The 12186-nt window shown below is 43.1% G+C and overlaps 1 protein-coding gene across 3 annotated transcripts in view; it reads right to left on the bottom strand.

The window, feature by feature from the left end:
* LOC147718175 (uncharacterized) overlaps positions 1–12186 on the bottom strand; it is a 376315-nt gene that overhangs the window by 340505 nt on the left and 23624 nt on the right. For all 3 annotated transcript variants that reach the window (XM_086919269.1, XM_086919267.1, XM_086919268.1), the window contains one exon: positions 5079–5153. In XM_086919269.1, coding sequence (XP_086775395.1) covers positions 5079–5153 — 75 coding nt within the window. The remainder of the gene's footprint in view (positions 1–5078; positions 5154–12186) is intronic.

Below are 12186 nucleotides of genomic sequence, written 5' to 3'. Positions count from 1 at the left end.
GGTCACGTGTCAATGTGGTGCACACACCACTGAGTAATGCCTGCGACCAAAGAGCCAGAAAACTGATCCAGCACTTGCTGGTCTGTCAATTTGGGAGATAGGATCACCCCTTCCACTGACCCATTTTGCATATTTTGGAGAGGAGGTCAGGCACTGGCTCAGTTTCCTCTCCACTTCATCATCAGTGACCAATAACATGGTCATATCTACCCTGTCGTGTAGGGCCCACTCAATTTGTAATGGAGAGCCCTGGAATCCACAGGCTCCAACACCCATACCAACTGTCCTGAAGTATACTCTAGCATTGTAGCCTTCTGATCATACCAGTACTTCAATCAATCAGCAATATTTGTAGAGCGCGCTACTCACCCGTAGGGGTCTCAAGGCGCTGGGGGAGGGGTGTGCCGCTACTGCTCGAAGAGCCAGGTCTTGAGGGGTTTCCTGAATGTGAGGTGGTCCTGGGTCAGACGTAGGTGGGCGGGGAGGGAGTTCCACGTCTTTACCGCCAAGTAGGAGAATGATCTTCCTCCGGCGGTGGTTCTGCGGATCCGTGGGACGGTGGCGAGGGCAAGGCTGGTGGAGCAGAGTTTGCGTTTTTGATTGTAGAACGTGAGGCGGTTGTTGAGGTATTTGGGACCTATGTCGTGGAGCACTTTGTGTGCGTGGGTGAGGAGCCTGAACGTGATCCTTTTGTTGATCGGGAGCCAGTGCAGGTCTCTCAGGTGGGCTGATATGTAGCTGTGGCGGGGGATGTCGAGGATGAGTCGTGGGGATGCGTTCTGTATGTGTTGGAGTCTTTTATGAAGTTTAGTCGGCTGGTGACGAGGGCCTGGGTGACCATCTTTCTAGTTCCGGTAGGGATCCACCGGAAGATCTTGCGTAGCATGCGCAGGGTGTTGAAGCTTTAGGATGAGAAGGCGGTTGACTTGCTTGGTCACCGTGAGAGGAGTCCAGGATGAATCCCAGGTTGCGTGCGGTGCCCAGTGCTGTGGGCCACCAGGAGTCATCCCAAGCGAATGGGGATGGTCCGAGGATGAGGACCTCCGTCTTGTCTGAGTTCAGTTTCAGACGGCTGAGCTTCCTGAGCTCCTGGCTAGCCTCCAGTTTCCTGCTTGCCTTTTACATGTACTCTGCCACTCTTGATCTCAGGCCTAGCCCATAATCAAGCATGTTGTCCTTTGCTTCTTTGAGAAGCTTTTCCAAAGACTCACTCAGCAGGCACAATGGCCCCCTCACTGAGCGCCTAAACAGCAACCCAACCTTTTCTGTGAAACCTCCCTGTATGCAAACAGTAGAACATCCCATCTCCTCCTGAGTTTTTGACAACCCATTAATCATGCACCTCAGGGTCTTGTTGAACCTCTCTACCAGACCATTTGTCTGGGGTAACAGGGGCTGGTTAACTTGTAGTGGACCTCACATTCACCCCACATCACAGTCAGATAGCTGGACAGAACATTTGTGGCCCTATCGGACACCACCCCTTTAAAAAAAACCACTCTGTTAAACGCACCAAGCAGTACTCTAGCAACAGGAGGAGCAGCAATAGTTTTAAGAGGTATTGCTTCAGGGTATCTAGTGACATGGTCCACCACCACTAAAATATACCTATTCCCTGATGCAGTAGGTGGACCCAGGGGACCAACAATGTTCATCCCCACCCTTTCAAAAGGAATCCCAATCACTGGCAGAAGTATTAGGGAAGTCTTTGTCTTGCCTCTGCCTTGCCACTGGTCTGACATGTGACACAGGAGCTGCAAAACTCCTTTACCATTTCAGGCACATGGGGCCAGTAAAAATGGTTCACCAACCGGTTCCATGTCTTTCTAACCTAAATGTCCTGCCAATGGGAAATCATGACCCAAGGCCAGGATGAACTCCTGGGGTACCACCAACATCCTGGTGGCTCCCTCTTTGAGGGTTCTGGCCTCAGTATAAAGCAGTCCATCTAGCCAGTAGATTCTGTGAAACCCACTGTCATCTCCTTCCTCTTGCTTAGAGGCAATCCGTCTCAAGCTCTCAAGGATGGGACAGTCTCTCTGAACCTTACTAAACTCCTCTCTGGAGGGTCCACCTGCTTGTGTCAGGTTAGCCAAATCTGATACCTCAGGCCCGTTACCTTTGGCCACTCTATGTACTTATTCATGTTTTGAAGTAAAGCAGAAAAGGTGGCAACATTCACCCCACCTAGGGACAGAAAGGTTGTTTCTATGACATAGTTATCCCTGGGGCACCACTCTCCACCCCCACAATTACACTGGCAATTCCTGGGGATAGCTCCTTACTGGGGGCTTCTTGGCGCAGACAGCTTCTCCCTTTTTGCGCCTTGGCTGGTTACAGTCACACCACTTACCCACCTTGAAGGGATCAAAGAACCTACCCTTCTTTCCCTGATAACCCCTCCTTTTGACTATAAGTTGGCTTGGGGCACCCCTCCTTGATTAGGTTTTTGTGGGCTTTGTAAGACTCTTTTCTTGACCTTCTTTTCCCTGGGTTTTCCCCTGGAGAGGGATCTGTCCTACTTACTTCTGGTAACTTCTTGTGCTGATTGGAAATCCGGCTTTTCCCCCACTCATCAGCTGCTTCCCCAAGCTCTCTGGGGTCTGTCAGCTTAGCGTACACAAGATACTGATGCAACTTCTCTACTGCACAATGAGTCAAAATATGTTCTGTCAACATCAAATTTTACAAATCTCATACGTGTCAACTTTGCTACCAACAATCCAGCCTTTCAGTGCGTTCACCGTGACTTTTAACTTATTGTCTTTACATTTTACAATAAATTCAACAATACCATATTGTGGATTTATCAATACCATTCTCCTAAGTCGTTGAATGCTTTTTTTCTCATATCACTGACGTTAGTTATTAATTAGTAACTTGTTGCCATGTTAATCTATGTGGTTGGGGATCTACAAAGGGGAAAATTAAATGGGCAATTCCTCCAACACCAGGGCTTATAAAACATCTTTTATAAGGACCCTTCCTATATCTACAGAACCTCCCACCCCTAGGACACTTAGGGGAGACTTTAGGGGTGCTGAATATGTACAAATATTGCAGATCCTCACTCCACAGTGATCCTAGCACCAGAGTCGATATTGAGAAGCTCTTTCCTACAATGTTAGAAATTGAAATGTGCAATTTTAATAAACCCAGGCCATATAAAACCTATTTTATAAGGGTCCTACTTATAAGTACCTGCTCCCCCCCCCCCGGCCCCCCCCCCCCCCCACTGGGACACCTAAGCGAGACCCTGAAGGTACCGAATAGGCCAAAATATTTTAGTTTATTAAGTGTAAGTGCCCAAACACAAACGTTGATTTTGGGCACAATGGACATGTTAAAATCAGTCCTGCAACACGGGGCGGCTGTTAAAAATGAGATCAGGCACTCAGCAGTGCACACATGCAAGTGCCGAAAAGGCTGCTGGCCTCTAAGCTGCCATGCCCTATTATATACTAGGGACTTAAGGGTAGTTTTGATCCACCTGCTCAAGTATGTACCAGGGCCTTATAGGGGAGGTCATGGCAATCATAAGGGTACACTAACCAATAGTGTACCCTAGTGTACATAGGATTTTTCACTGTATTCTAACTGTCTTTTCAGCATAGCACTGGACAGTCAGTCAGTTATCACTAGTACCAGTCAGAAAAAAATGGGGATGTCCAGGGCACAAGGATGTATACACTCAGTATATCTCTGCTGAAGCCATACAGTCCCTCTTCTCATCTTGAAATTCCTCCGCCCTGTCATCATAGTAGCGCAAGTGGTATTCGAGGCGCATTTCATTTTGGACTCCAAATGACAACATGGTAATCTCTTTCACCTCATTGACTGGACTGGATAGTCCCCTGATGACATGTCCTGAGTCCCTTCTAAACCAAAGGGGATGATGGACGGAGTGTTGAACATTGCAAGCACTCGACCCCAGTCAACTGATCTGGGTTTAATCCATCATCATTCTTTAGCTCACTCAGCCACCCCAGTTCAGACATGGTCATATTCAAATCAGTCTGACCTTGTGCCTCATGGGAACAGTCCAGTCCGAACTGCCAAGCCATGTCTTCCCTGGACCGGAAACAATCATCCTGAGAATGGTTTCTGGCTAATCAGCCGTCATCAGCCAGGCTAGCTTGAATGCAGTGGCAAAGTCCAAAGGGACCTACGTCTGGGCATACCCTGCCAACTTAGGGCGAACAAAGCAAAACCAAAGGGGATGATGGACGGAGCGTTTGAGCAAATCAAACACTCACCCCCAGTCAACTGATCTTGGTTTAGTCCATCATTGTTGGTTAGCTCACTCCGCTACCCCAGTTCAGACATGGCCATATGCAAATCTGTCTGACCCTGTGCCTCATGGGAAAAGTCCAGCCCGAACTCCCAAGCCATGTCTTCCCTGGACCGGAAACAAGCATCCTGGGACCGGTTTCTGGCTAATTAGCCTTCTTCTGCCAGGCTTGCTTGATTCCAGTGGCAAAGTGAGCAATGGACCCACATCTGGGCATACCCTGCCAACTTAGGGGAACAAAGCAAAACCTCTCCTTATTCAAGAATTACATGCTCAGCACCTCAGCAAGCCCATCCTCTTAGTCTACCTTTGGGGGAGAGAACTGTTATTTCCTGCTCCACCTCATGTTCTCTCTGTGTCCTTTATGGGCCATAAGCAGCTGGACAGTAGGCAGTAGACAAGCAATGGAGATCCCGTCCCTTCCCTCCACTCCCTGCAATGACACTGATTTTGAAATCCTGGCATTTCCCTCCATTCCCTGTGGCATGCTGACATCAATATCATTGACAAATTCCTTGGACTGCCACATTCTATAGGATACCAACAAAGGGCTCATAAATGGCCCCTCGTGGCCTCTCCCACTGTAAAGGCATCCTTCTTTTTTCCCATCCAAGGCTGCATCTGCTTCAGAAAGCAGGAACCAAAATCTTGTGAAATTAGGTGTTCCTGTAAGATTTGGCTGCAATCTAGACTGCTGTTCGATAAATACTGTACCCATTGCTCAAAGCCTTGCTTGGGTTCGAGACTCCGGCCCAGATAGACCTCCAGTTCCTGAGCTCCCACTTACCTTCTCTAGGCTCCCCATCCTTCACCCTGCTGCTGGAACATCTGGTTTCTCTGTCATCCTCGTATCCAAAGCCATCTGCAAGTCAAAGAAAGATCTGTAAGTCAAGTGTCATTTCTACAAGAAAGACAGCTTGTTCTAGGTCAGTGCAGTGAATCTAGAATTGACTGTACTTGGCATCATTTCTAAACAATTTTTGGTCACTCAAAAATTCAAACTTGGAATAAAGGCTTGGGACAAAAAGAACTTAAACAACTTTATAAACCTCAACCCTGGAATAAGAAGGATGATTCTTTGGTCCAGAGACGTCGCTTTTACTTAATGTGGACAACCAGGGTTGACTAAACCCGGACCTCAAAAACAGCATTTGAACCTTTACCCTATGATTTGATAGAGAAAGTTGTCTGCACAAAGGGAGTGCTCATAGATAAAAAGGCACATGAAATGCATGCATGTAAATAAAGGGTTTAATTGTTGAATGTAAACCAGGCGTATGTTGTGCTTGAAATAGAAAAATTCAACAGAATGAAATTCACAGAAAACCTTGAGGGAGCTGATCATTCCAGTTACAAGATAGTAGACAGAGGGTTGCTCATCTTGTCCTTTTACTAAGTCCCAACTTCTGCCCCCTCTGGAGCTAATGCCCAACACCCGTAGCTATCCGTGTGTTGGCGGTCAGTCTTGGAGGGTTTGGGCAGACTCTCTTTACTCCCACAGACCCCTGGATCTTTAGGTGAGTGGAGACTTGTCAAAAAGCCACACCAACAAAAAATTATCAGCCCGTGCAATGATGGACAAGGGAGCCCAGTTCAACTGACAGGATATAGCCACTCCCTGCCCAAAGCTACTCCTGGTCAAACAATAGACAACCGACCTAGCACACTAGCAGCAGTTCATGCAGGCAATGAAACAAGAACATCTAGTCCCCAGATCTGAGTTGGTAACATACAAACAGCCACTTGGGGAAAAGACCCTGGCGGTTTCCCCAGAAACAATGCTGCGCTCATACACCTAGCAAAGTTCACTTGTCCTACTAATGGGAGGGCACCAAACAAATCGATGAGCTTTCCACCAGTGAACTTGACTGTTCACACTTCCAGCCCTGTACTCTTTGCTGACCCAGAGTGCTTTAGTGGGGGCGATTCCAAATGCAGTGCTTTTATGAACCAATGCCATCTCCAATTCAGGTTAAGGTCAACCGTCTTCTCAGACGATAATGGCATTTGTCATATCCTATCTTGCTGGAAGTACAGCTACTTGGGCTATTCCTGTAGTCAAGGGTGATGATCCTCTTCTCATAACTTCACAGCATTTAAAGAAAGGATGCATAGATTGTACGCCACACGCACCTTCATGAAGGCTAACCACAAGGAATTGCTCGACTTAAGACAAGGAAATAACGACTTACCTATATCACAGATTTTAATAACTTAGTATCTGAGGCACATCAGAATAAAAGAGCCTCCTTGTTCTACTGTAGCCTTCACAATAACCTCAAAGACATTGCCTCACTGATTATAGATGTAACCGAAGATTTGTGTGAATTTATTAATCTAGTAGTAATCATGAGGGAAAGGGAAAGTGAGAAAAGAAAAGGGGCCGCTCCAAGTGACATGGTTTCAGAGGAGAAAAAAGGGAACCTTCTGTGATAAAAAGTCCATATATACATTTTCCCATTTTTCTGAAATTTCATGAGCCTTTTGCCTTAGACAAAACACTCCATGGAACACTTTTAATGATGACTCACCTAAACATTTAGAGCTTACTATTCAACAGTCATTCATTTCACCTTCCTCTTTTGTGAAAATCTATGTTTTTTAACCAAAACGTTGCATCTTACTATTTCTACTATTTCACACGCTTACAAACTTTTTAAAAACCTTTCTTTTACCCAAATAGAAACACAAAACAAATTTCATGAACTCCTCCTTGTGGTATAATAAACATATTAAAGTAAAAAATAAAGTAATTTATTGAAAATCCTGGTGAGATAAAAGAGTTAACTTGATTACACAGTTATGAGGCAATAATGAAATGATATCCTTTTTTACGGCCCAATCTCTTTTTAATTTGCTGAATTTCTTTATGGATAAATAGGTTTTATTAGTCCAACCAATCCAGGACTCTATTTCACAATTACAAAATGTCTTTGGGAAACTAAGATAAGTGCTTTGTTGCAAACTCATTTCAAAGCAGCCCTGATATACAAACATAGTTCTTTGTCCTTATAAAGATAGACTAATATCCACTTTTGAAATTCAATGGGAAGAAGACTTATAGGTTGATTGGTCTATAGCATGTTGGAATGACATATGGAACAACATTATAAAATATTTCCAGCTTCCAGAGAATCTGACACCACAAAAACATTCTGTTTTGTATATATTAGATTGTTAAAAAACCCAGTATCCGTAATGAAGTGACTACTCAAATCTCAAGCTAACTGTTGGTCATGAGGTGCACAATACAGTGATTCATGCATTTGTTATATACTTGATCACCTATGCGCATATTGTGGTTTCACGTTCTGAAGAAATGACTATGAATTTCAATGTCACTAATAATTTTTCTGAAGGTATTTCTTGATAGTCTCTCCTAATTGGGATTGTTGCCTCATCCACTTAAGTTGATAGATTGTTATATCATTTAATAAAATTATTTCACATTGGAAAAAATACTATGGATGTTACCTATAAAGCTTGATGGTATGCAGTTTGTTTTCATTATTGACTTTGTACAGCATTCACAACTACTATTACTTTAGATTTCTAAAGAGAATAGTTACCTTTAATAACATTCCTTCACAACTCAAATTTCCATAGAAAATCGTTAGACATTATATTGAAGAAGCACCGGTCAAGTTCACATCAGCTTGAAGGCACCAAAAAGGCGTTGAGGGAATTTTTTGTACTAGAAGAGATTAGCAGTTCTCTGACCTATTTACATAGGGTTTATGAGTTAAGTCAAATGGTGGGGAAATTGTTAGCCAGTCCCACAAAAACTAGACAAGAATCAACACTAATCTCAAAGGTGGTAGATCCAAAGACAGGAGTTGAAGTTTCAAATAGCCACGAGATTGTGCAGGTTTTATGGAACATTACCAGTAGCTCTATAAAACAGAATATTCAGTTGGGGAAGGCACTATACAGAATTATTTCGACAATGTATATCTTCCTAGACTATACGATTCCTTGGTGGATCAGCTAAAGTCAGATCTAGATAGTTTGGAAATTCTGGCTGCCTAAAAATCAAGTGCCCGAATTAAAGCGTGTGGCGAGGATGGGCTACCTATAGAGCTCTACAAAGTATTTGCGAAAGAATTGATTCTAGCCTGACAAAACTTTTTAATTATATCAAAAATGGTGGGCTGGTGCTCTAGCCTTTTAAAGAGTGGTCAGCTTTGTGAAGAAGGACAAAATCCAAAGGAAGTCAATTCCTATAGGCCCATTAGCCTCCTCAACGCAGATTTTAAGATCATAATGAAGACTTGGGCGCAGCGTTTTTCATCTGTGGCACATGAAATATTCCATAATGAACAAGCCGGGTTTATAGCAGGTAGATCTATTGCAGCAAACACTGAATTTTTAATACAGGCATTGGACTACTGCAACACCAACTTAAGCTCGGCCTGTATCATGATGGTTGAAGCCGAAAAAGCTTTTGACTTCGTACATTGGAATACCCTGTTTTTTGCTCTAGGAAGGTTTGGCATCCCACCCCAGGTCACTTCAATGCTGCAAAATATTTATCAGGAGGGCCAGGCCCAGGTGGTAATAAATGCAAATAGGGTGGGTACAGTCAAAATAAATCGGGGGACAAGACAAGGGTATCCGCTTTCCCCCTTGTTGTTTACATTTTTAATAGAGCCATGAGCTATCCGAATGCGAGAAAATGCTGCAATTGATGCCCCCATCATGGGTATGTCCAAGTTAAAGCTATTTGTGGACGATATCATTTCATATTTGAAACCCAATAGTCAGGATCTGGAATTAGCTATGAGTGAATTCAGTAAATTTGAATTAATTGTGGACACCAAAATAAAACTGAAATCCTCACATTGAATACTCATACAAATTTTCTCCCAGTCAAACTTAAGTCGCAAGGAGCTAAACCCGACCCCATACGATATTTGGGGATCTATGTTACAGATCAATAACAACAGCTATATAAGTTGAACTATGCAACTATGCAGATTAAAATCGAGAAATTGTTGGAAAATTGGCTGCTACTCCCATTAACTCTAATAGGATACTTATCTCTTATCAAGATGTCCATACTTCTGTCACTGGTTTTTCTTTTTACTAATGTTCCTATTAAAATCAATTTTAATTATTTTAAAGAGTTAGAAACCATGTTCAGACAGTTTGTATGGGGGGGAAAAGACATCAAGGGTTAATCTCTCTTCGCTACAATTAACCATCAAACAGGGTCGACTGTCCTTACAGCACAAACGTACATACTACGAAGCTGCGTTTTTAGACATATCAGATCGCTTATTGATTTCCAATGGGTTTAAAGATGATTTATTTGTGGATAAAAAATAGTGCAGGAAGCCGGCTCTCAGACCCCGATATTTTTAAAAACCTCTAACCTTCCTAAAAAAAACGAGATATAAGACGTTGAAGGATTATGCCATTAGACTTCAATCATTTTATAAGGGGGCTGGCTCCTCTTGTTCCTTTATCTAAAATTGGGGGAATGCAAAAATCTTGACCTTCAAAACCAATCTTGCCATTTGAGGAATTGGAAGGTCTATGAGTTAGAAGAGTTAAGACATTTCTCAATTTAGAATAGGGTAATTACTTGGCAAGAGGTACTGTTGAGGAGTAGGGACCAGAGGAAGCCTGCCTTTTTTGAGTATTTACAGATTGTTTACTTCCTAAAAAGGCAGAATTTTTCTTTTAGTACGCCGACTAAACTTGTGACAGCCCTTTTTGGAGCAAAGCTAAGAGGGCTGGGGAATTGGTATCGCCTGTTGCGTAACTAAGGCCAACCTCTATTGGTAGAGCGTCATCTCAAAAGGGTGAAACGGGATATGCTATGTACCTTTGCTAAACATGAATGGCAAGTTATATGTCTGCAAGGGAGCAAGGCCTTCCGAACAGCCAATTTAAAAAAAATTTATTTCCTATCCCGGTGGTTGGCATATTTTACACCAAAAGCACTTAACAAAAAATACCCGGAAGTTGAAAATAGATGCTTTTGCTGCCAGGCAGAAGGTGAGGAGGCCTGGGCTCACGCTTTTTTACATGTCCTCGACTGGGGTCCTATTGGGGCGAGATTTTTTCGGCTTTAAACAGGGCAACTAAGAAGAGGGTATTGCCAGAGGTGGAAGTGGCCCTGTTTGGAATGAGTAAAGATAGGAAAAATTTGAGTAAAGCTGAAGAGACTTCTCTTTCAATCGCTTAGTTGCCCACTCTTTAATTCTTCATAATTGGAGGTCGAGGGAAGTTCCTACTTATGACAAGTGGTACAATAAAATGAAATGGACTAGGAGTTGAGGAAGCCTACGCGATGTGAGTGGGTGCCTCCAAGATGTTTAATGAAATTTGTACGTTTTTAAGTTGTCTGGAAATCAGAATGATCAGTAATTTTATTTTGATTAGGAATTTAAGGTTTATTTCAATTTGAAAGTCTGGAGGAATATGGGGTATTTACATATGGGTTTGGAGGCTTTACCTGGGGGAATTTTAGCACTTTCGCACTTGCACTTCAGCACGGTGTCACTTTATCATTTGCTTGCACCTTTTTACTTTAGCACTTTTAATACAATGTATGATAGCTATGTTTAAAAGCGGCTCTTTTGCTTTTATCAATATAGAAAATGTAGTATGGAAAGTTAGATGAACTGATTTAATTCAAATGTTAACCCTTTTTATTGATTCCTGTTAGTGCATTTTGTATGTGATTGGTTTGTTCTTGAAGCTCTGTTCAAAATAAAAAGATGTTCAATTTGAATTTCAATTTCTATTTCAAACTTTATGCAATCATTAAAATACTGATACAAGTGCATATAACCATTAAAAACATGAGAAACATAAACCAATTCCTCATACAATACCTCGGACACATTAAAAGATACCTTCTATATGGTTACCAAGACTTTCCATAGAGGTTCAAAAGAGCAACAAGAGCAGTTTTCTCCAGCCTAATGTAAGTTTGAGAAAGGAACTAATACCAAAACAGACCTTTTAAGAATCAAGCATTTATAAAGCAACAAGGTGGGTCTACACTTTTTGGGTCCCATTCTCCTAAGGACTGGAATTCAACATTTCCTAGTAAACTGCCAGTAATATTTCCACAAAATATAAATTGAAGCAATCTCTATAAGAACAAATAATCACACACACAACCGAGAATGGAGCCAGAATCATGATATGGAGAAGTGTGGCTCAATTGGTTAGAGCGGCAGACCCTGATGCAGAGGTCTGGCCCAGGACCAGGGTTCAATACCCCGCCTCGGCGGGTCTTGGACTCAATTTCCTCGGACCTGATAATTCTCGCCTCGGTGCCTATTCTAATCATGGGTCCCACTCTGCGACTCTGGGCAATAGCTTGCTTAATCTCCACAACGGCCCCAAAAGCGCTGGGATGCCCAGGAGTGGACACTCACAGGGAAAACCAGGAAGGGTTCCTAAGCGGTATACGTACAGCGCCGGGACACTACCTCAGGGAAGTAGCTGTGCGCTCTATAAATGCCGGTACATTTACATTTACATTCATGATGTCCCAACGGGTAGCATTAATGGCGTCCGATGCTATCCATTTTAAATCTGGTCAGAAGCATGTGTTCCAGAATGATTCAAGGTAGGACTCCAAGCCAGTTAGGGTCTGAATAATAACAGTCAACACTACGTAAACTATTCTGGAAAGAAGAGAACACCAAACAATCACGAGTTAGGTCGTACCTTGCTGAGAAGAAAATCCCATAAGCCCACCCCACTGGCGGAGCATCATCATCTGGGGGTTGGTGGTAACAAATCTGCGCAGTCGACACAAGAGTTGGGAGACTATGCTGCGCTGAATTTGTAACCAATGTTTAACTCAGCTGAGTATAATCTCAAACAAAAGGTGCTGACAGTGTTGGCTTGGTCTGCGGCTGGGGGTACCG

This window comes from Lissotriton vulgaris, chromosome 4_2, assembly GCF_964263255.1.
Source record: "Lissotriton vulgaris chromosome 4_2, aLisVul1.2, whole genome shotgun sequence".
Lineage (NCBI taxonomy): Eukaryota > Metazoa > Chordata > Amphibia > Caudata > Salamandridae > Lissotriton > Lissotriton vulgaris.
Note: the sequence above shows the minus strand (reverse complement) of the source record. Positions and strands in the feature narration are given on the sequence as shown.